Source organism: Prosopis cineraria, unplaced genomic scaffold (genome assembly GCF_029017545.1).
Source record: "Prosopis cineraria cultivar Desert tree isolate PC_DT_omini unplaced genomic scaffold, ASM2901754v1 PC6, whole genome shotgun sequence".
NCBI lineage: Eukaryota > Viridiplantae > Streptophyta > Magnoliopsida > Fabales > Fabaceae > Prosopis > Prosopis cineraria.
Window position 1 is genome coordinate 11,283,462 of NW_026555337.1, and position 26,016 is coordinate 11,309,477.

The 26,016-nt window shown below is 28.7% G+C and overlaps 2 protein-coding genes and 1 pseudogene across 2 annotated transcripts; all 3 read left to right on the forward strand.

The window, feature by feature from the left end:
• Window positions 1-1,342: 1,342 nt before the first annotated feature.
• LOC129313871 (receptor-like protein EIX1) lies at window positions 1,343-5,819 on the forward strand (annotated as a pseudogene).
• A 14,346-nt stretch (window positions 5,820-20,165) lies between these two features.
• Window positions 20,166-22,563, forward strand: LOC129313872 (receptor-like protein EIX1). Its single transcript, XM_054957270.1, has 3 exons — window positions 20,166-20,836; window positions 21,830-22,442; window positions 22,534-22,563. Exons 1-3 carry the CDS (start codon window positions 20,166-20,168, stop codon window positions 22,561-22,563), a joined length of 1,314 nt encoding a protein of 437 aa, XP_054813245.1.
• Window positions 22,564-23,090: 527 nt separating this feature from the next.
• LOC129312756 (receptor-like protein EIX1) lies at window positions 23,091-23,964 on the forward strand. Its single transcript, XM_054955449.1, has one exon. It carries the CDS (start codon window positions 23,208-23,210, stop codon window positions 23,955-23,957), a length of 750 nt encoding a protein of 249 aa, XP_054811424.1. The 5' UTR covers window positions 23,091-23,207; the 3' UTR covers window positions 23,958-23,964.
• The last annotated feature ends 2,052 nt before the right edge of the window (window positions 23,965-26,016 follow it).

Sequence of the window (26,016 nt, forward strand, 5' to 3'; positions counted from 1 at the left end):
TAATTTTAAATTCATAATTAATTTTGACATGTGATAAAATTGTTTGGATATATTTTCATAAAATCATGATTTTAATCTTCAAAATAGATTTTTTTTCGATTAAGTTCAAAATAGATTATTAAGTTCATAAATGTAAAGTTAGTTTGATCTCTTCTTTTTGATTTGCAAGTTAGTTTGAATGTTAAAAATAGATCCTGGGGAAACATTTACGTATGTTGTGTGTGTGTGTGTGTGTGTGTATACGAAGATATATTTTAGAAAATAAATTAATTATCTATACAAAATTGAATCTCACGAGAGTAAACTATCTAACAAAAATTTCTCAATATTGTTAACTCCGACGACACCGTCTTTTTTCTTGTTGCTTATATTAATATTTTCTTCCTACAATAAGTCAATAACATTGATATTTAGTTGCCAATATCTAACATTTGTACAGAGTTCTAACTCTTTTATCTCAAGTTCTCAACAATCCAATATTAATTAGATAATAATATAGGACTTTCTAAAATGGACTGGAAGTAGCCAGTTAGCACTTGAAATACCCCCTCTAGTACTCAGTGCGTGTGTATCCTTAGTTCTAATTTATAATCAGTGAAAAGAAGGTCATAAATTTACATATATAAGAATCTTTTTTTTTTTTTACAAATTCTAAGTTATTTACATTTTAAATCAAGATTAACTGAAAGAAAATATTTAAATTTTGAATGGGATAGGATATACCTGAATATATAAATAATGAATGCCTCTAAAGTGGTGGCAACCTATCATCTCATTCCTCCCTAAAACTACCACGACTGAGTCATGCATATGCATATGTATAATTTATATACTCAAATTATTAAATATTAACTGTCAAAACAAGAATAAAGAAGAAAGTGTTTTTATTTAAAAGTCTGAAGTCAATGAAATGAAGTGTTCTGCTTCTCATCCATTAATTGTTGCAACTTTTCTTCATCCCAAAAGTCTACGTATACACTTCTAATTTTTATTATAGGGCATTTCTAACTACTTCATCAAAACCAAAGAGAAGTGATTAATTATTAACTTTACCTGAAAATTAAATATAATAAACTTCCAATTTTATTGCCGTTTAAATGAAAAAAAATTCAAATTTACATTATTTTTTTCTCATGGTTAAGAAGTTTAAATAGAAGTAATAAATGCTTTAAATTAAAAACCAAAGAATTCTTATAGAAATATGATATAATTATCGTGCTTCACATCTCATGAATGGAAGAAAATAACCAGAAAGAAAACGCAATTAGCAGAAAATTGTGTCTTATAATTATCTCCAGTTGTTTTACTTCTAAGCTGTCTTGAAGATAATTTCATCATCGAGATGGTCTTTTTGTTGAAATTGTTCTATGCTGCATTGTTGATCACGTTGCTATTTTTGTTGCACTCAAGATACAGTTTGGCCACTGATGGAGGAGTGAAGTATTGCATCATATTATTGATCATGCTGTTTGTCAGTGTCCGAAAGTGATTTTCGGTTAGCGTGGGTCAAGCTTTTTATCTTTATACATCAAATGTCCTGTACGTTCTGCACATGGTGCTTCTGCTCTTTGAGCCTCCACCCTTCCTTTTTTTTTCATCTTCTGATTAGATTGCCATATTATCTTTATTTTAACGTTCAACACAAGAATTAATAATATAATTACACCTTAAATAATTTAATATTGTTTGTGTTACATTGTTATGTTCCTAAGAATATTTATGAGTAAATGGATTAATGTATATGGAAAAAATTAGAAGAATATGGTATCGGAAAAAAGATCGAATAGAGACTGATAACAAAATATGATAAAATTATAGATAACAATAATTATGTTTTCCCATGACAATTTGTCAAACTAAGAAGTTTAGTTGGAGAACGTAACTTGGGTAAAGTTGGAGAGCATTAATCAGTCCGATATCTGGGGAGGCTATCGAGCAGGTGACGCGGTCTCATCAACGAAGAAGAAAAACTTTTTCCGAAATAATTTTATATTTCAAAAACCTTTTCAGTCAAGATTTTTTTAATTAATTTTTCTTTTCGAGCTGAGGCACACAATGAACACTATATAATGCCGCCATGCAATTCTCGTTCTTCACATCACATCTCATGAGCACAAGAAAATAAACAAAACAAAAAAATTTGTGCCGTGTAATTTTCTCTAGTTGATTTACTTTTGAACCTGTCGAGAAGATACATCATCTTTGTGAGGGGCTTTTTGTTGAAATTTCTCCAGGCGCTATTGATCACGTTGCTGTTTTTTTTTGCATTCAAGATTCTGTTTGGCCACTAATAGGAAAGGAGAGAAGCACTGCATAGAGAAGGAGAGGAAAGCTCTGCTCCTATTCAAACAAGGCATCTATAATAGTGACTTTGGTATGTTATCCACATGGACCAACGAAGAAGATGAAGATTGTTGCAACCGGAAAGGAGTTTTCTACAACAAGGAAACAGCTCACCTTCAAATCCTTGATCTTCATGGCTCTAATTCACCACTAGTTTATTTGCAAGGTAGAATCAGTATTACTTCATTGACTGGGTTTTCTGATCTTGAATATTTGGATCTCAGTAACAATTATTTTTTTCTAAGTGAGATCCCTAAGTCCATAGAGTCATTCACCAACTTAAGGTATCTCAACCTTTTTTATTCTTCTTTTGCTAGGAGTGTCCCTCATCAATTGGGAAAGCTTTCAGATTTACTCTCTAGTGATCTGAGTAACAATCAATTGGATGGAGCTATCTCTTGGCAAATTGGAAACCTTTCAAAGTTACTGCGTCTCAATCTTGCAGAAAACTTTCATGTTGGAGCTATTCCTTATAAACTTGGGAATCTCACCAAGTTGAACACTTTCAAACTTGGTGGTGACTCTTATACTCTTGCAATAGCCGACCGAAATAATCATAATATAGAGTGGTTATTGAAGCTTTCTTCATTGACAAATCTTTACATTAGTTATGTGTGTGATGTTGGCGATCCTCATCTCTAGCGGCACATGATTGCTAAACTCCTAAAATTAAGAAAATCGAAATTGATAGGATGTGGCATTTCTTATGACCATAACTTGAACTCATCATTATTTCATTGGCCCTCCAATTTCAGCTCTAGCCTTCTCGAGAGCTTTATCTTAGTGATTGCAATCTTTCAACCAATGATAGTCATTTTCTATTTTATCATTTCCATTTTCATTCCCTTCTTGTTCTTGACATCTCTCTCCTATGAACTTGAACTCATCATTATTTCAATGGCCATTCAATTTCACCTCTACTCTTCAAGAGCTTTATCTAAGTGATTGCAATCTTTTAGCTAATGATTCATACTTTCTATTGTCTCATGTTCACTTTCCTAGCGTACTTGTTCTTCATCTCTCTTATAATAACCTGAAATCATCATTATTTCAATGGCCATTCAATTTCACTTCCACTCTTCAAGAGCTTGATCTAAGTTATTGCAATCTTTTAGGTAATGATATACATTTTCTATTTTCTCATGTTCATTTTCCTTGCCTCTTTGTTCTTCATCTCTCTTCCAATAACTTGGACTCATCATTATCCCAATGGCCATTCAACCTCAGCTACAACCCTCAAGAGATTAATTTAAGTGATTGCAATGTTTCATCTAGTGATTTTTACCTCTATTTTCTCATTTTAATTTTCTTAGCCTCCTTGTTCTTGATCTCTCTTATAACAACTTGATGTCATTATGGAATTTGAATTTTGGCTCGAACCTTCAAAGTCTATATTTAACCAATTGTAGCCTTTCATCAAATAATTTTTCAATCAATCACAGTCTTGTTTCTCTTGTCCATCTTGATCTGTCTTGCAATCATCTGAGATCATCAACCATATTCTATTGGATTTCCAACTTCACCTTCCATATATTCATGAATTGAAACTCTATGATAACTTTCTTAGAGGTGCCATTCCACATAATTTTGGAAACACAATGAGTTCTCTTGAATTTCTTGATCACGGCAATAATAAGCTCCAAGGTGAAATCCGACATCGTTGGGGAATATATGCACATTAAAGAGCCTAGATCTTTCCAAAAATAACTTGAGTGGGAAACTTTTGGGTTTCGTTTCTAATGCTTCATGGTGCAATGGATACTCATTACAATAGTTAGTGTTATCAAGAAATCAAATAACAGGCATGTTACACAATCTTTCAGTTTTCTCCTCGTTGCAAGAATTGTATTTGTCTGATAACCAACTGAAAGGAAAAATATTTCAATCTCATTTCAAAGATCTCTCTAATTTGTGTGTTTTGTCATTATCCTGCAATTCATTGACCCTAGAAATTAGCAGTAGTTGGGCTCCTTCATTTCAATTACGACATTTAGAAATGGCTTCTTGTGTGGTAGGTCTTTATTTTCCAAATTGGCTTCAAAATTAATATCAATTAACCACTTTGGATATTTCTAATGGTGGTCTTTCAGGATTTATACCAAAGTGGTTTTTAGCCTCTATTGGAAAATGTATATGACCTGAACTTCTCATGCAACAATTTTTTTGGTGAAATTCCAAATTTACCACTCAAGTTTTACTGTAGGCCATCTATAATTTTGACTTCAAACAATTTTTACGGTCCAAATCCATCATTTTTTTATGCAAGCACCAAGACTAGAACTTTCCAAAAATAAATTCTCGAATTTGGTTCCACTTCTATGTAGCCAAACTAATGGTGAAGCCTTTAGTATTTTGGATATATCTGACAATCAATTAAAGGATCATCTACAAAATTGTTGGCGCCACTTAAACTCATTAAAGTTTGTTGATTTGAGTAATAATAATCTGTCAAGGGAGATTCCACACTCCGTAGGTTACCTAGTGAATATGGAGGCTTTGATTTTGAAAAATAATTTTTTGATTGGAGAACTTCCTTCCTCTTTAATGAACTGCACCAATTTATTATTGTTGGATGTGTGAGAGAATTGCAAATTTTGAGCTTGCAGATGAATAATTTATATGGTGCTTTACCAGTGATACTTTGTCACTTGGAACATATTCGACTCTTGGATTTATCTTATAATAACTTGTCCAATAATATTCCATCTTGTCTTCATAATTTTACTGTTATGGCAGCATAGGAGCACATCAACTCAACCACAGCAAGTCGCCATACATATAGGATCAATAACACATTTATTGGAAATTCCTTTGATTATTTTGAATTCTACATTACATTGATGTGGAAGGGTGAAGATATGTCTTTCAAAAGGCTAGATCTCTTTCTAAAAAGCATTGATCTATCTAGCAATGTTTTCACTGGTGAAATACCAAAAGAAGTTGTGTCTTTATTGGGATTAGTTTCATTAAATTTATCAAGAAACAAATTGAGTCGAAAAATTCCCATTAGTTGGAAATCTAGAATTGCTAGAATTTCTAGATTTGTCAAGGAATAAATTATCAAGCACAATTCCTCCAAGTCTTGCTCATATTGATCGCCTTAGTTTATTAGACTTGTCAAATAATAATCTCTTTGGAAAATCCCCACAAAAACACAGTTGCAAGGCTTTAATGCTTCATGTAATGAAAAAAATCTTGATCTTTGTGGGATGCCACTTGACAAAAAGTGCCTAGAAGATAAGGTGCCTTCACCTCAAATATTTGGTCATCCTGAAGATGATGATGTCTTGCTTTTCTCTCAACAGTTTTACCTAAGCTTGGGAATTGGATTTGCTGTTGGATTTTGGGCCTTCCTGGGACCATTGCTCTTCAATTATTCTTGGAGACAAGCCTACTATGGGCTTGTGAATAATGCAACAAACAAAATCCATGTCATGGTGATCATTTATGTGGCAAGATACCTCGCTAGCAACTAGCTAGCATATACTCAATAGATGGTACCAATTTATTTTCTCTTACTTTTATTTTTTTATTTTAGCTTTTTGTTTATATATAACCATGATGACGGTGAAAAAGAATTAGAATTGACGGAGGCACATTTGAATTGATAGTTCTGTTTTAAAGAAATTATACTTTACCCATTTCTGTTTGGACTAACCTATGCATAAACTAACTGAAATAATAACAATAATCAAGTAATTATATTTTCGAAATGCTTAACATAGTACTTTGTGTTTCATGCAGGTTCCATTGCTTCTTAATTCAATTTGGCATCGAATCATCTTTGACAGCTTATAATTTGTGATCAAAGTAAAAATGGCTTATTTGATGAATTTATGTTTTTTTTTAAAGGTGATGTACTTTTGCCTGAACCTAATGGAATTAGTTAAGCTTTGTTTCATGCTTTTAAAATACAAATTGGGGACTGTAGATATATAACTTGACGTAATTTGTATGATTTTTTTTTCCTTGTTATTATTTTGAATCCTAGTTTTTCACCCACACGTCATCCAGCTATATATCTTTGCACTTAATACTTTAATTATGTTTCTAATTATGATTCCATGCAATGCTTCCTACTTGCTGTGTTTACTACTATATGCTTAAGGAAGAGGTGAGGTAATCATGATTCTTCAAAAAGTAACTCTAGCATGACCTTATAAATTTTCAAATCAAATTTAGCGACTTGATTAAATTCAGATATATTAGCATGAATGGTTCTTCGATTCTACGTTATTGTAAAGCATTGGAGGCATATTTTTCATTGAAGAACATATTTGCACATTCAAAGGAAGGGAGCTGTCCAATATATAGTATAACGGGTTGAAGTTGAAGCTATTTGGAATATGTACATGAATACTTATTATAGTCAAGGGTTATGGAATAGATAAAATAAAAGTAGGAAAGTTAAGCTTATGTTTGGGGTTGTTTTGTATCCTTCGTGATTTCCCATTATAATAAAAAAAATCCCTTGCTTGGTGCTTGGGGATTGGACGTAGGATATGTTGGTCTGAACCAAGATAAATTGAGTGTGCACTTTCTTTCTTTTTTATTACTTTTTATTTACTTTATTTCTATAGGATCTTATTTAAAAATAGACTTACATTGATAAACATTAAAAAAATATCACATCACATTAAAATAATCAAAAAATTCAATTATTCTATTTGTAATCTAGGAAAAAAAAGGGAGTCAAAATGCTTGAATTTGATAACTAATTTTAAATATTTTAAAATTTTTAATTGAATAATGAGTTGACAGTATTAATCCAAGATCATTGCTTATTAAAATATATACATTGAAGACTTAATTGGATAACTTTATCTTAGGTTTATAAAATATGAGTAGCACTCTACAAATTTATACTTGAAGAGGAAGAAGTATGAGGAACAGAATTGTTGTTGAAAAAAAAAAAAAAGTAGTGGCAGTTTTGTCAATAAATGGAGATAAAATATAAGACGTTCAGGAATATGTGGGCTTTGTTCTTAGGATGATGAAAGTGGACATATCACATAGCCCACGATAAGCCCAAGACATGGCCCAACATGTCTTATACATATTCTGATGAATGTACTGTCTTTAAATGAATTTTTTGAATTATTATTCAGGGATGTCTCTAATCTGTCCCGTCTCACATTTTGATTTTTAATAGAAAAATAAAATATTTATTTCAAAATGATATCTTAATTGTTGATTTAATTCCTCAATACTAATTTATAATAACTTAGTTCTTATAATTTTTCAATTTAAAATAGTTTAATCTGTCTCATTTCATTTTTTGATGCAAGAAAGTTTAAATAAATCAGGTTCCAATGACTCATTATGGCATAACATATCTCCAAACTCAAAAAATGCTTAAAGAACTTACACATTGCTAGTCAACAAGGTTCTTACATTGACAGTAAAATTTAATCTCATGATCATATAAGTTATGAACCAAATTCTTATCAAATAGACTAACCTATGTTAATTAATTCGTTTAATTTCTTAACTCAATTAAGTTATAAGAATTGAGTTGTTATGAATTAAAATTCAAAAACTAGAATAAAAATTTATGAACTAGAAGTTATATTTATTCATTTGAATTCATTTCATGCATCTCCTCTCTCTCCTCTTCAATCTTTTATCAAAAGAAAACTATTTGCGCTTCAATGAAAACAACTTCTGAAATTTGAGCCTATAAATTTAAAAAACAATGAAGTGCAATATTAAATATAGGGCCTGTTTGGCAACCTATTTTGAAAATAGTTTTTCATTCTTTAGAACAAAAATAAAAATAAAAAAAAATCTGTTTGATAACGTGTTTTTAAAAAGTGTTTTAGAGAATAAAAAACAAAATATTATTTTGAAAATAAAAATAACTTTCAGATGTTTTGGGATTATTGTTCTGAAAAATAAAGAAGAATAAAAAAAATATCTATTTTTATTATTTTTTTATTCTCAAAATATGTTTTACAAAATATCAATTCTCAAAACAATAAAATAAAAACAGTTTCAAAAAGCTTCATAATTTTTTTATTTTTCAAGTTCATAGATTTTTAAGGCAAAAAAGAAACAAAGTCCTAACATTATTAACCTTTTAAAATTTAATTATAGTTTAAGACTAAAACATTTTAAAATTTAAATAAATGATAAAAAGTTCCTAATAATTAGATACAAAAAATAAAATTAATTAATTACTCTTCTCCAAAACGCTTCATTTTATAAGCTGAAAAATCAGTTGTACATTGTTACTTTATTAGCGGAGCTGTAGTAGATTGTGAGAGATAGATGGCCGAATTCTTACAATTATATGAATTAGTTAAACTTATTTTTTTTTTAATCTCTCTAATTTTAACATTGAAATGCAAAAGTTTTGCAACGGATATTTCAACTTTTAACATGAAAATTTTTAAAAGAAAAAATGGTTTGACTAATACATGGAGGAAAACATTTCATATTGACATTGGATACTGATATATTAGAAATTGAATTAAATGGCAATTTACACCTTAAATTATAAGTTCAAGAATGATTTAAATTTTAAACTCATTTTTGTTGCATTTTAGCTCCTAAACAATTATATACGAGAAAATTTGATCCCTCCTGTTAATTTGAAATTAATATCATTACTTTAATACTTTAAGCCTCTCTATCTCTCCTTGTGTTTGGACTGATTCCTCCCTCAGCCCCCTCCCCGCTCTCTCTCTCTCTCTTTAAATTGTTTAGGAGAGAGAGGGGCTTAAAGTATTGAAATAATAGCATTAATTTCAAATTAACAGTAGGGAACATATTGTCACGAGTATAATTGTTTAAGAGTCAAAGTATTATTTAATCTTTAAAAATTTTCAATTAATGTCTTAAATTTTAACATGAAAAATTGAAGAAGAAAATCATGAATACATTTATGTATAAAAATTCCACACCGATCATTCAAAAATTAAATTTTATATACGAAAATTTTTCTGTTGATATTCTAACATTTAAATCATTATTATAGAAAAATTGTTTAGCTATATAAATATATGAATTTGACACTCATCTTTTATAAATTATTACTAATTATGAAATAATTAATTTGCCACTGATGTTCTGTATTTTAACTTAAAACATTTAAATTGAAATAGGTAGTAAAAATATATTTGATTATTAAGGACCTTTAGCCCTTTATGAACATCTAAAACGAACAATAATGGTAAGCGCTTCCATGCTCAGTATTTAATCTCAGGTCCGCCACTATTTAAAAGTACTGTGCTGAAATGACCTTAATAATGATGAAATCCATTAATCAAAGGACACTTATCTTCCATTTCTAATATTAGAAAATGAATGCTCATAAAACTTCCACTGAAATTTCTTGGTGTGAGGGAGGGGGAGATAGAGGATCGTAAGGTCTGTTTGATTTTTGTTTATATTTTTAAAAATATAAATATAAAAAAAACTTTGTTTGGACAAGTGTTTTAAATTTAAATATTTTTAAATATTTATTTTTTATTTTTAAAAATAAAAAATAGAAAAATCTTATATATATTTTCTTTTTTTGCCACATTATTAGAAACTAATGTAGTTATAAACAAATCACTACCATAAGCCATTATTGTGAATCACTAGTGACTATTATTATTTGTCAATTTTTTAATTTTAAATTATTTTCAAGATTAACATAAGATCAAACAGATTTTATTTTTATGTTGTTCTGAAAAATAATTAAAAAAACTATATTACAAAATAGCATTTAAAAATAAAAAAAATGGGAACACAATCACATGCCCATATTTTCTTTGTTTTTTCCCTCAATTTTTATAATGGGCTTGAACCCATCACTACTTCTGTAATTTTAAAGTTCGTTTTTGTCTAAGGGATTGTATATTGTGACTAAACAAAGGAAAACAACAAAAACATCATTGATAAATTAATGTTAATTATATATACTGTGTTGGTTATATACAGTTTATTGTAATTTTTTATTAATACTCAAGAAATTTCTTTCATGATAAATTTTTTAGGTAAATAACTTTTATGATCATTTTTAGTAATACCAAAAACCAAAGGAATGGAATATCATTAGATGGAGTTGTTTTTTCTCCATTTACCTATCCTTCCACTTCAATAAAGCAACTTCTTACTGGAATCATGCTTTGAATAATAATGACGATAGAGTACCAAACTAAACATAAAATATTTGAAGATATTTTGTGCCTTTTGATGTTTAAACTACAATGTGGAAATTAAGCTTCTTAGTTACAACCACCGTTAATTTTGTGAGTCTATGTTATGAGTATTTTCCTCTTCTATATGCAAGAGTTTACTTATTAGGTATCTTATGAGAAAAATCTAGAGAGAGGGGGGATATAAGTAAACTTGTGATAATTTATTTCCAAGATTAATGGAGGAAGTGATCTTTTGGTGATTACCTTTTGGGAGAATGTACTTTAGTCTATTGTGAGAGACTTTATTTTAATAAAGTCCCTTGAATTAGTAAAAATTTATTAGAGTCTCAAAGGCTTCAATAAAATTAAAAATCAAAATACATGTTTGACGAAAATTTGCCTAAGCAATAAAAAAACTGAAAATGTCTTGCCTCCATTGTTCACGGCCCCACCTTCACAAGTATTGGGATTGAAATTCCATGCAGTTTTTTCAGAGCAACTTCCTAAATGTACAAGCCAAATATAGTGGGGAGACTGAAAACGATAGCACATTTCAAACAACTTTTCAATCAAGTTTTTTTAAAAAAAAAAATTAATTTGTCTATACAATTTTAAACTTGATAGCACATTTTTTAGCATCTTTCAATCAACTAGTCAAATTTATCTTTAAATGGGGCCTTACTATATTGCATCGAAAACTTGAATGAAAACAATAGTTAGTCGTAAATTTTGGTATATTATTATTGATAAAAAACTAATTATATTTTTTATTTGCTATTCTTAGAGGCTGGGCAAACTTATAAATTATAGTTTGCAAAAATAGAATAAAACTTAGGTCCGTTTGTTTATTTTTTTTCATAACTACAATTTTAGTCCACTAAAATTAAGTAAACGATTGAAGTGAGAAAAAAAAGGACGAAGTGTTAAGATTAGATTAGAACATTTGTAGTAGTGAGTAAATGGACTTAAGTCTTCTCTGCAAAATAATAAGCACCATACCTTTAATATGCTTATTTAAAATAATATCTCAATCACATCATTTTATTAATTATTTTTAATTTACCTACAATTTTAAACTTGATAAGATTTTTTTTTTTGGAAATTTCCAATCAAATATTCAAGTCTTTGAATAGGTCTTCAGTACCAAAATTGTGTTGGAAACTTGGATAAAGATAATAGTTAGTCATACAGTTTGGTATTTTGTTAATTAAAGTCTAATTAATTAATATATTTTTCCTTGTTATTATAGAGACTGGGCCAACTAATAATTTGCAAAATAGCATGAACTTATTTTAATATGTTTATTTAAAATAATATGACTAATTTCTCGATCACCTTTTTTTCTTAATTGTTTTTCTCTACAATTTTAAACTTGATTACAGATTTTTAAAAATCTTCCAATTATATTCAGATTCTTTGAATGGGTCCTCGGTCATAAAATTAGGTTGGAAAGTTCGGTGAATATGAAATTTAGAAGTGAAGTTTGGTATATTATTGATTGTAAAATAATTATAAATTTTCTTTGTTATATTTGTAGGTAAGGCCAAATAAAAATAAAAAATTACGTCCATTTGCTTATATTTATTACAACCAATCCATCAATTAAATCTTAATCCTTGTATTTTATCATTAAATATAATTTTAGTCTCCTACATTTAAGGAAATAATGAAGTGAGAAAAAAAGGACCAACTGTTGAAATTTAATTGGAGAATTGGTTATAATGGATGACCTTCAGGATAATATGCACCTTATTTAAAATGTTTTTTTAAAATAATTTCTCAATCAAGTCCTTTTATAAATTATTTTTATATACAATTTTTTTACTTGACAAGATGTTTTTTTAAAAAAGTTTTCAATGAATATTCAAGTCTTTGACAGGGTCCTTGCTCCCAAAATTGTGCTAGAAACTTGAATGAAAATGATAATCAATCGTGAAGTATGGTGTTTTTTTTTTACTATAGGCAAATTAATATATTTTTTCTTGCTATGATAGAGGCTAGGCCAACACATAATTTGCAAAATAATATGAACCTATTTTAATATGATTTGACATTTCAAATAATGTTTCAATCAAGTTTTTTTCTCAATTGATTTTCTATACAACTCTAAAATTAATAATAATTTTTCCATTTAAATATTTAAGTTGTTGAATAGATCCTTGCATACAAAATTATATTGAAAACTTGGGTGGAAAAAAAAAATTAGCTATGAAATTTGGCGTATTGCCTGTCGATCATTGGGCTAGAAATTAATATATATATATATATATAATTTGAAATTTGAAATATTAATTTTCAATACTTAGTTTGGTGTTTCGTTCATTAAAGTAGAGGCATGTTTTTATTTGACATACATGGAGGATAGGCCATCTCATAATTTGAAAAATAATAAGCACCTATTATAATCTGTTTATTTAAAATAATTTGACATTTCAAAATCAATTTAAAATATTTAGTTTAATGTGTTGTGATCATAGATTGCTCTCGATTTACCTATCCTTCCACTTCAATGAACCAACTTCTCATTGGAATTATACTTTGAATAATAATGACAATAGAGTGCCAAACTAAAAATAAACAATTTGAAGATATTTTGTATCTTTTGATGTTTAAACTACATCGTGGAAATTAAGCTTCTCAGTTACGAGCATCTTTTGTGAGTTTATATTCTAAATATGTGTCTCTTCTATGTAAGAGTTTATTTTAGGTATCTTATGAGAAAAATCTAGGGAGAGTGTGTGATAGTATATTTCCAAGAATAATGGAGGAAGTGATCTTTAGGTGATTACCTTTTGGGAGAATGTACTTTGGTCTATTGTAAGAGATTTTATTTTAATAAAGTCTCTTGAATTAGTAAAAATTTATTTGAGTCTCAAGTAAGGTTGTTAAGCTCACAAATTTAAATAAACTTGTGATATGGATGTAAACTCAAAACATAGACTCAAATTATAAATTCATAAAAGTTTATCTCTATTAATAAATAACCTTTAAAAGTATATGATTAAATAATTAAAATATAAAATATAACTGTAATTTAATTTAAATATGTTTTAAAGACAAATTATTAATATTAAATCTATCTACATTTATAAATTATTATACTTAATATAGAATTTTCAAAATATGACAACTTATTTTTGGTAATTTTTGTTTTCTTTTTTATTAATATTAATTTTTTATTTTTTTAGTTTTATTTTTCATTAAACCAAATCTCACTGCTTCTATGAATTTAGGTCTACATAGTATATACTTATCTTGCTCAATGAATTTATGAGCAAATTGATATGATTTTATAAACTATAAACTTAAAAATGATAAACTTGAAGAATCTACTCGTGAGTTTAATTGAATTTATCTTAATTGAAGTTCATGAGCGAGTTAGCATAATTTTATAAATTAAAAATATAAAAATAATAAATTTATAAAGTTAACTTAAGAGTTTAATAACAATGGTATCAAGGATTTCAATACAATTTAAAATCAAAATACATGTTTGACTAAAATATGCCTGAGAAATTAAAAAAAAAAAAACGGAAAGTGTCTTCCCTCAGTTGTTCACGGGGTTCGCGGGGCCACCTTCACAAGCATTAGGATTGAAATTCCATGCAATTTTTTCAGTGCAACTTCCTAAATGTACTAGACAAATATTGTGGGGAGACTGAAAAAGATGGCACATTTCAAACAACTTTTCAGTCAAGTTTTTTTTTTAAAATTAATTTTTCTATGCAATTTTAAACTTAATAGCACATTTTTTGTCATCTTCCAATCAATTAGTCAAGCCTATTTTAAATGGGGCCTTACTATATTGCTTAGAAACTTCGGTGAAAATGATAGTCATAAAGTTTGGTGTATTATTATTAAATCATAAACTAATTATATTTTTTCTTTGCTGTTCTTAGAGGCTAGGCAAACTTTATTAGAGATAAAAGAAATCAAAATCCCACATCTACAAGATAGCTGATAAATTAAGAATATATAAAGTTTAAGGTGTATTTAACCAAAAAGCTTAAACTATTTTAGTAAAGCAAACCACTCTCAAGTATACTTAATATAAAGAGTTTAATATGGTACCATAAGCCATTTAGTCAATGACCAAAACAAGAAAAAATAAGGAATAATAATAATAATAATAATAATAATAGTAATAGTAATAGTAATGATAGATATAAGGCCTTTGAAACTAAAAGAGGTACAAGTCCCTGACGAGATGAAGAAAATGAAAAATAATTAGACAAAAAAAAGAGAAAGTAGTAAAGGAATATTAGATATAAAATAAATCAAAGTCCCATATTTGAAGGCAGATTAAGAATATATAAAATATAAGGTAAATCTGACCAAAAGGCTTAAGTTGTTTTGGTGAAGTAGGCTATCTCAAGCATACTTAATGTAAAGAGTTTAACAAACTTATAAATTATAATTTGAAAAAAAAAAAAACTTAGATCCATTTACTTACTTTTGTGATAAATATAATTATAGTCCACTTATAAGAACAGAGTGTTAAAATTTGATTAGAAAATTAATTGTAATGGATATAAGTAAATGGACCTAAGTCTTCTCTGCAAAATAATAAGCATCATACCTTACATATGGTCATTTAAAATAATCTTTCAATCAAATCATTTTATTAATTATTTTTAGTTATCTGCAGTTTTAAACTTGATGATTTTTTTTTTTTTGGAAAATCAAATATTCAAGTCTTTGAATGGGTCTTCGCCCCAAAACTTGTGGTGGAAATTTGGATGAATATGATAGTTAGTCATGAAGTTTGGTATAATGTTAATCAAAGTCTTAATTAATTAATATATTTTTCCTTGCTATTATAGAGACTAGGCCAACTAATAATTTGAAAAATAGCATTAACTTATTTTAAGAAGTTTATTTTAAATAATTTGACTAATTTCACAATCACATTTTTTATTAATTATTGTTTTTCTCTACAATTTTAAACTTGATTATACATTTTTAAATTTCTTCCAATAATATTCAAGGCCTTTAAATGGGTTCTTGCTCATAAAATTGGGTTGGAAACTTGAGTGAATTTGAATTTAGAAGTTAAGTTTGGCATATTATTCATCATAAAATAAGTATATATCTTCTTTGTTATTTTTGGAGGTTAGGTCAACTCATGATTTGTCAAATAAAAATAAATAATTACGTCCATTTGCTTATATTTGTTGCAACCAATTCTTAAATTAATCTTGATGCTTGTATTTTATCATAAATATAATCATATTCTCCGATATTTAAGGAAATGATAAAGTGAGCAAAAAGGACCAAGCGTTGAAATTTAATTGAAGAATGTGTATCAAAAAAAGAAATTTTATTGGAGAATTGGTAATAATGGACCTGCAAAATACTATGCACCTCCTTTAAAATGTTTATTTAAAATAATTTCTCAATCAAGTAATTTTATTAATTATTTTTATATACAATTTTAAAATTGACAAGACGCTTTTTAAATTTTTTTCAATCAAATATTCAAGTCTTTGAGGTCGTGGCTCCCAAAATTGTGTTTGAAACTTGAATGAAAATAATAATTAATATTGAAGTTTGGTGTATTTTTTATTATAGGAAAATTAATATATTTTTCCTTGCTATGATAGAGGCTAGGCAACCACATATTTGCAAAATAATATGAGCCTAGTTTAATATGTTTATTTAATATAATTTGACATTTCTTTTTCTCAGATACAATTATTCATTATTTTTGGGCTGAACCAGGTAGGACATATTGGAGGTAAAACTCTCCCAATAAATATTTAAAATCAATGTTATGAACATCGGACCAGCCATTGAACTATTTGAGATACTGGTTTATAGTTCAATAGTTAGATCATGGTCTAAACTATGGTCTAACCAATCATAAATAAATTGATATATTTTAAATATTATATGTTTAAAGTAAAAAGAAATAATCATATATATTAAGAAAAACGAATATTTAAATTTCAAACAAAATAATATACAATAAAAAGATAATATCCATCAATATTACATTATTTTCATCCAAAATATATATAATTATTTTCAAATTTATAATTTATAACTTTAAAATATATACTTATACACATAATTCATACATATTTCTTGCATTTTTTTTCATTTCATAATGCTTTTTAGGTATAAATATATATAAATTATATTTTAGAAATATGAATTAAAAATAAAAATAAAAACTAATATGTCTTGTTCAAATGATTTCTCGTTGGTTTTATCGATTTTGGCAGGTTCACAGTCGGTTCAACTAATTCATAGCCAGTTCATAGAATGAGCAATTTTTAGTTGTAACCAGACTAGATCTATGACCAGTTCAACCGGTCAAACTAGTCAGTCCTGTCCAATTCTAATAACGGTGTTTAACACAATTACAAATCCAAAACTCAAATTCAAGATCAATTAAGCTAAAACAACTCTTTAAGCTATGTGCTCGTTGGTTAATTTGACATTTCAAATAATGTCTCCATCAAGTTTTTTCTTAATTGGTTTTCTCTACAATTTTAAACTTAATAATAATTTTTCCATTTGAATATTCAAGCAGTTGAATGGTCCCCGCATGCAAAATTGTATTGAAAACTTGGATCAAAAAAATAATTAGCCATGAAATTTGATATATTGCTTGTCTGATCATTGGGCTAGAAATTAACACACACACACACAATTTGATATTTCAAACATTAATTTTCAATATTTAGTTTTCGGTATCGATGATTAGATTAGAAGCATGTTTTTCTTTGCATACATTGAGGATAGGCCATCTCATAATTTGAAAAATAATAAGCACTTATTATAATAATTTTATTTAAAATAATTTGACATTTCAAAATTAATTTAAAATATTTAGTTTAATGTGTTGCAATCATAGGTTAATTAATATATTTTACTTGGGTGAAAATGATAGTTAGTTACTCCCTTCGTTCAAAAATGTAAGGTATTTTTAACTGAATCTCACCTTCTAATAAAGTAGTTACTTACTTTCAAACTAACCTTATCTTTTTATATTTACCCCTATTAAACACCCTATGATAAATATAAAGTCACTATCAATAGGGGTACTTTTGAAAAAAAGGCAATGATTACATCTTGAAAGACTAAAAATACCTTACATTTTTTAACATCAAACTCCTCAAAAAATGTCTTATATTTTTGAACAAAAGGAGTATGAATTTTGGTCTATTGTTAATCATGGGCCAATTAATATATTTTTCTTTAATTTTTTATGCAGGGAGACTAGGCCAATTCATAATTTTCATGAAGACCAAAAACATAATTTGCAAAATTATATGCACCTATTTTAATATGTAGATCTAGAGTAATTTTAACTCCTACATATTAATTTACAATACTTAGAATACGGACAATAAAGTCCTAGATAAATTAACTTAATTATGGATATTCACATGTAATATATAGCATACTTGGATGTTCTAACAAATATAAATTGCCTACAAAAGAACTGATTCGTCACATTTGTTTCAGAATATAGTTGGCTTTGTAAGAAAATCTTCTTGCTGTTCAATAATATTGATATTTAGATATAACTAGTTAACCTTTCTTTAACAAGTCGTTAAATTTTTTTTTTTTCCTCGCCGGGTGAAGTTTTATATTTTCTTTAACTGATGAAAGGGCCATGTTACATGGTTTTTTACAAACAAAAAAAAATTGTGCAACAGTTAAAAATTGATATATTTTTATAATACCATAATGTGAAGTTAGTTTGATCTTCTAATTTTTAGGTCAATGTAAAAAAATTCATCCTCTGGAAAACATTTATATATTATATGAAGTACGGTTTAGAAAATAATGTCTAAACGAAATAAAAATTATCTTACAAGAGCATATTATTTGACAACACTAAATTTCTCAATATTGTTAACTTCGATCCATGTTTGTCCCCCAAGTATTATTTAATCCAAAATAAAATTGATCGTAGACTACTAATTAATATATTTTTCTTTTCAGTTCCAGATTGGTGTGTGTAACACTAGGATGCGTTTGAATATATATTGTATAAGAATAATTATAGACAAATTTGATTAATATAATTGATTTTGAATATAATTGATCAGGATAGGTGATATAATTGATGTTAAGTATACTTGATAAGCAGAATGGAAAATTAGGAAAAATCATGATTTTATGAAAAAAAATTCAAACACCCATCTTACATGCTAAAATCAATAATAAAATTTAAATTATGATTTTCTTAAAAATATTTAAATATTTTTATATATGTTAAAATCAATTGCCAACACCTCTATTATGAGTGAAAAGAATGTTATAAATTTATGGTAAAAACAGAAATACAAGTTAACAAGTACAGTGGGTAAAATGACAAAAAATATCTTTATGAATATTAAGTTGTTTATATTTTAAACTAATATTAGCTGGAAAAAATGACTTATCCCTTTAGACTATAATATAAGTTGTTTTCTAGAAGCACTCCTTAGTTCAAAATATAAAGCACTTCATAAATTATACTATGTTTTTACTGACATTTATATTCTTGTTTTAGTCCAAAATATAGGATATTGGTGAGAAAGTGGCTTCTAGATGATGTTCTGAGTCTGATTTAGGAGAGTTGAGAGTAGACCGAACAATATCATTAATAAAATTTTATTTTTGTCAAATTGTTTTATATTATGGGACAATAAAATACCTTTAAGATTGTCTTATAATTTGGGAAGACATTTGATGTAGTATTAATTAAATTTTTTTAATATCATCCATATTTAAACTCATTAATGATGAGAAAGAATATAATATAAATTTAAAAATTTTCTTTTAAATAACAGTGAAATTGAATATTTATTCTATTTTTAGATAAAGTTAATGATTTAACCAATTCCTCTTTGCTTTTAGTAAGGTATTTAGATTTGCATTATAATAGAGATAATACACACAGACACGCACAAATTGATAAAAATAATAAATATATAAAAAAATATGTTGTATGAGATCCCAATCCCAAAGATGTGTGGTCGGTGGTCTTTTCCCTTTTACTAAAAAAATAAAATATATTTAAAATTATCTTATAATTTGAGAAGATATTTGATGTGATATTAATTATATTTTTTAATACTATCCATATTTAAACTCATCAATGATGAGAAAGAATATAATATAAATATAAAATTTTTGTTTAAATAAGAGTGAAACTAAATATTTATTCTATTTTTAGATAAAGTTAATAATTTAACTAATTTTTTTTTGATTTTGGTATGGTATTTAGATTTGCATTATAATAGAGATAATATATATACACACAAATTAATAAAAATAAAAAATATGTTGTGTGAGATCTCAATCTCAATCACGTATGGTCGGTGGTCTTTCCCCTTTTATTTAAAAAAAAAAAAATCGTGTGGTCAGTGGTCCTGTTGGAATATCATGTGACGTCCCACTGAACCGCATCCGGAGGATATGTTGGTACTTTGGATGATAAAGTACTCCAATTCCAAAAGTTAACAGGTCATCCATCGAGCAGAGGCCCACAATGAACTCTATATAATCCAACCCTCCAATTCTCATGCCTCACATCTCATCAGCCGAAGAAAATAACCAAAAAGAAATCACAATTACCAGAAAATTATCTTATAATTCTCTCTTCTTGTTTTCCTTCGTCTGAACCTGTCTCGAAGATATTCCACCTTTGTGATGGGCTCTTTGTTGAAATTTCTCTGTGCATTATTGATCATGTTGCTGTTTTTGTTGCAATCAATAATCAGTTTGGCTACTACTGGGAGAGGAGTACTGAACCACTGCAGAGAGAAGGAGAGGAAAGCTTTACTCCTCTTCAAACAGGGCATCCACAGTGACTCTGGTTTGTTATCCACATGGACCAACCAAGAAGATGAAGATTGTTGCAACTGGAAAGGAGTTTATTGCAGCAAGGAAACTGGTCATGTTCAAATCCTTGATCTTCATGGTAGCTTTTATTCATCGTCAGTTTATTTGAAAGGTAAAATCAATATTACTTCATTGATTGAGTTACATGATCTTCAACATTTGGATCTCAGTTACAATGATTTTTATCTAAGTGACATCCTTGAGTCCATAGAGTCATTCACCAACTTAAAGTATCTCAACCTCTCTTATTCTTCTTTTGTTGGGAGTATTCCCTATCAATTGGGAAAGCTTTCACATTTACTGTCTCTTGATCTAAGCTACAATAATTTGGATAGAGCTATCCCTTGGCAAATTGGAAACCTTTCAAAGTTGCAGTATCTCAATCTTGAACAAAACTATCTTGTTGGAGCAATTCCTTCTCAGCTTGGGAATCTCACCAAGTTGCACACTCTGAAGCTTGGCAGTTCCTATGATGATCTCACCGCAATAGCCGATGGGAATAATCTGAATACAGAGTGGTTATTAAAGCTTTCTTCATTGACAAATCTTGAGTTCAGTTACGTATGTGATGTTCACTATCTTCATCTTTGGATGCAGAATATTGATAAACTCCTAAAACTAAGAAAATTGAAATTGAGAGGATGTGGCATTTCTTATGCCCATAACATGAACTCATCATTATCTCATTGGCCCTTTAATTTCAGCTCCAGTCTTCAAGAGCTTTATGTAAGTGATTGCAATCTTTCACCCAATGATATTCACTTTCTATTTTCTCATTTTCATTTTCCTTCTCTCCTTGTTCTTGATCTCTCTTCAAACAACTTGAACTCAATATCTCAATGGCCATTCGATTTCACCACCATCACCGTTCAAGATCTTTATCTATATAACTGTAATCTTTCATTTAATGATATTAATTTTTTATTTTCTCATTTTCACTTTCCTTCCCTCCTTTTTCTTGATCTTTCTTCAAACAACTTGAACTCAATATCTCAATGGCCATTCAATGTCACCACCATCACTCTTCAAGATCTTTATCTGTACAAGTGCAATCTTTCATTTAATGATATTGACTTTTTATTTTCTCATTTTCACTTTCCTTCCCTCCTTTTTCTTGATCTCTCTTATAATAACTTGAACTCATCATTATTTCATTGGCACTTCAATCTCAGCTCTAGCCTTCAAAAGCTTTATCTATATGACTGTAATCTTTCATCTAATGCTTTTAACTTTCTATTTTCTCAATTTCATTTTTCTTCCCTCCTTTCTCTTGATCTCTCATCTAATAACTTGTACTCATTATCATCTCAGTTGCCAATCAATTTTAGCTCTAGCCTTCAAGAGCTTCATCTAAGTAACTGTAGTCTTTCAGCTAATGATATTCACTTTTTATTTTTTCATTTTCATTTTCCTTCCCTCCTTGTTCTTGATCTCTCTTATAATAATCTGATGTCATTAAGGATTTTGAATTTTGGCCCTAACCTTCAAGATCTTTCTTTAACCAATTGTAGCCTTTCATCAAATGATTTTGCTTTTACATCTTTCATTAATCCCAATCTTACTTTTCTTCTCCATCTTGATCTATCTTTCAATCATTTGACATCATCAACCATATTCTATTGGCTTTCCAACTTCACCTTCAATCTTCATGTATTGTACCTTGATGATAACTTGCTTAGAGGTTCCATTCCAAATAGTTTTGGAAACATAATAAGCTCTCTTGAAGTTCTTGATCTCAGCAATAATAAGCTCCGAGGTGAAATCCCAACATCATTAGGGAATATATGTACATTAGAGTACCTAGAACTTTCCTACAATAACTTGAGTGGGGGTTTTTCAAATTTCACTTCTAATGCTTCATGGTGCAATGGACACTCATTACAACAATTGTTGTTATCAAGAAATCAATTAACAAGCATGTCACCCAATCTTTCGGTTTTCTCCTCCTTGCAATATTTGGATTTGTCTGATAACAACCTGAAGGGAAAAATAGTTGAATCTCATTTTAAAAATCTCTCCAATTTGATGTCTTTGTCATTGTCTAGAAATTCATTGACCCTGGAAATTAGCAGTAGCTGGGCGCCTCCATTTCAATTAAGAAGCTTGGACATGGCTTCTTGTGTGGTAGGTCCTGATTTTCCAGATTGGCTTCAAAATCAATATCAATTACTTAGATTGGATATTTCTAATGGTGGTCTTTTGGGATTTATACCAGAATGGTTTTGGCCAAAATTGGACAATGTAGATCACCTGAACATCTCATACAACAATTTTTTTGGTGAAATTCCAAATTTACCGCTTAAGTTTTATTATAGGTCAATGATAATTTTGACTTCAAACAACTTTGAAGGTGCAGTTCCATCATTTTTTATACAAGCATCAAAACTTGAACTTTCCAAAAATAAATTCTCAAATTTGGTTCCACTATTATGTGGCCAAACTGATAGTGAAGGCTTAAGTGTTTTGGACTTATCTAACAATCAATTAAAGGGTCATCTACCAAATTGTTGGCACCACTTAAACTCATTAAAGTTTGTTGATTTGAGCAATAATAATTTGTCAGGAGAGATTCCAACCTCCATAGGTCACCTAGTGAATATGGAGGCTTTGATTTTGAAAAATAATATCTTGATTGGAGAACTTCCTTCCTCTTTGATGAACTCCACCAATTTATTATTGTTGGATGTGTCAAAGAATAAGCTATTCGGGCCAATACCTTCATGGATAGGGGAAAGCCTAGGAGGATTGCAAATTTTAAGCTTACGAATGAATAACTTATATGGTGCTTTGCCATTGAGTCTTTGTCACTTGGAACACATTCGACTCTTGGATTTATCTTATAATAACTTGTCCAATAAAATTCCATCTTGTCTTCATAATTTTACTATTATGGCAGCACAAGAGCACATCAACTCAACCGAAGCAAGTTACCATATGTATAGGATCAATAACACATTCAGGGGATATTCCCTCTATTATTTTGAATTCTACATTACATTGATGTGGAAGGGTGAAGATAGGTCATTTAAGAGGCCAGATCTCCTTCTGAAAAGCCTTGATCTATCTAGCAATTCTTTCATTGGTGAAATACCAAAAGAAGTTGTGTCTTTATTGGGATTAGTTTCATTGAATTTATCAAGAAACAAATTGAGTGGAAAAATCCCTATTGAGATTGGGAATCTTGAATCTCTAGAATTCCTAGATTTGTCAAGAAATAAATTATCAGGCACAATTCCTCCAAGCCTTGCTCATATTGATCGTCTCGGTGTCTTGGACTTGTCAAATAATAATCTCTCTGGAAAAATCCCTATAGGAACACAGTTGCAAGGCTTTAACGCGTCATGTTATGGAGAAAATCTTGATCTTTGTGGAATGCCACTTGACAAAAAGTGCCTGGAAGATAAGGTGCCTTCACCTCAAATATTTGATCATTCTGAAGATGATGATGATTCAATTTTCTCTCAACAATTTTACTTAAGCATGGGAATTGGATTTGCTGTTGGATTTTGGACCTTCATGGGACCATTGCTCTTTAATCAATCTTGGAGACAGACCTACTATAGGCTTGTGAATGATGCAGCAAGTAGAATCCATGTCATGGGGATCATTTATGTGGCAAGATACCTTGCTAGCCATTAGCAAATACTCTGTAGATGGTAACATTTTATTCTCTCTGTCTCTCTCTCTATTTTTTTTTTATTTTAGCTTTAATTTTGTTTGTGATAACCTTTATGACTATTAAATAACACAACACGAATTGACGGAGGGAAATTTGAATTAATAGTTCTGTTTTTAAGAAACTATGTTTTAGCCATTTGAGTTTTGACTAACTTATAAATAAACTAAAATAAAGACACAATCGAATAATTGTACTTTCAAAATGTTTAACGTGCTACTGTGTGTTTGTTGCAGGTCATATTGCTTCTTAATTTGATTTGGCATTGGATCATCGTTGATAGTTAATAATTTGTGATCCAAGTAATAATGGTTTATTGGAATTTATGCTTTGGTTTGAAGGTAATGTACTTTTGCTAGCATTTAATGGAATTGGTTAAGCTTTGTTTGATGCTTGGAAACACAAATTGGAGACAAAAGGTGGCTTCATGTTGGAATGATTTTTTCTTTTTTATTTCGGATCTTAGTTCTTTATTCACACCCCATCCGACTCTTATCATCTGAGTTGGCTTCAAATGGCAAGCACAACAAAAAACCTAATGCACTTGGTAAGTTAAATGTGCGTATACTATATATGGAACTTGCAATATATTTATCTTGTAATTATGTTTCCTGTTCTAATTTTGATTCCATGGACTTCTAACTACGTGTTGTGTTTACTATATTCGTAAGGTAGAATTGAGGTAATCATAATTCTTCCAAAAAAAAACTCTAGCATAACCTTATAAATTTTCAAATGAAATTTGTCAAATACTTTCTTGTTTGTTACAAATATATAGTCAAATATTTATACGAAAAATTTAACTATTGGCTTTGAAGTACGCTTTTTATTGAATTGATTAAATTGAGATATTAGCACAGTATATGGTTCTTGGATTCTATGTTATTGGAAACCATTGGAGACATATTTGTCATTGATGAACATATTTTGCATATTCAAAGGAAGGAAGTTAAGTTGTCCAATATATAGTCATGGGTTGAAGAAGCTGAAGCTATTCATTGAAGATCTTTTAAGAGACAAGCCAACCAGAGAGAATAGAACAGAACGACACACATGAATACTTGGAAGATGTTAGTACGTTTTAATAGTTATGGGTTATCATATGAATAGATAAGTTAACAGTAGGAAAGTTAAGGTTATTTTTGGAGTTGCTTTTGTATCTTTTGGTGATTTCCCATTATAATAAAAAAAATCCCTTGCTTTGTGCTTGGGGACTGGATATAGGACATGCATATTGGTCCGAACCAGGATAAATTGAGTGTGTTCTTTTTTTTTTTTCCTTTTTCATTACTTTATTTCTTTGTTTACTTTCTATAAAATGTTATTTGAACAGACTTATATTGATAAAAATATTAAAAAAATCTCACATCACATTTAAATAATTTTTTTTGGCCAATACATTAACATAATCTTCAATAATAAGGATAAAAGTAATTTTGCAATCTAATTCTACCCTCTTTTAATAATTAGATAACTTCAAAATTAACACATCCCAACAACTTAAATAAATTAAGTATACTGGGTATTTGATTGGACCTGGTTAAGCTTTTATTTTTAAGAAGGCAAATATGAATTAACTTATAAAGAGAAGTGACCTGGTGAAGCTTTCGTCTCATCTCTCATGCTTAGGGGTATGCAGATTAATTTTATAAAATAGACCAAACAAGCATGATAGTGTGAGGTAGACCGTGGCTGGCGAGCATTAAAGAAACTCATAAGGAATCAATTATCATTTGCATTCCTCCGAAAAAAATAAAGCAAAAGGCTCGAATTTTGTCACTAATTATAAATATTTTAAAAATTTTAAATTAAATAATGAGATGTCACTATAAGTTGAAGATAACTGCTTGTTAAAAAAAATATACATGTAAGACTGAATTGGATAACTTGATCTTAGGTATATGAAATTGAATAGCACTAGTACTAATTATGTCATTCACGTCTACAGATTTACGTCCACCGGTCAAGTAGTGGCAGTTTCATAAATAAAATAAACAGAGGAAAAATATAAGATGTGCAGGA

What these genes read in the sequence shown, in the direction of transcription:
- LOC129312756 (XM_054955449.1), top strand. Translation starts at nt 23,208, where the DNA reads ATGGCAGCACAAGAGCACATCAACTCAACCGAAGCAAGTTACCATATG.
- LOC129313872 (XM_054957270.1), top strand. Translation starts at nt 20,166, where the DNA reads ATGTTGCTGTTTTTGTTGCAATCAATAATCAGTTTGGCTACTACTGGG. An exon ending in AATAATCTGAATACAGAGTG is followed by an intron (nt 20,837 to 21,829) that starts GTTATTAAAGCT and finishes AACCAATTGTAG; the next exon opens with CCTTTCATCAAATGATTTTG. An exon ending in TGGACATGGCTTCTTGTGTG is followed by an intron (nt 22,443 to 22,533) that starts GTAGGTCCTGAT and finishes GATTTATACCAG; the next exon opens with AATGGTTTTGGCCAAAATTG.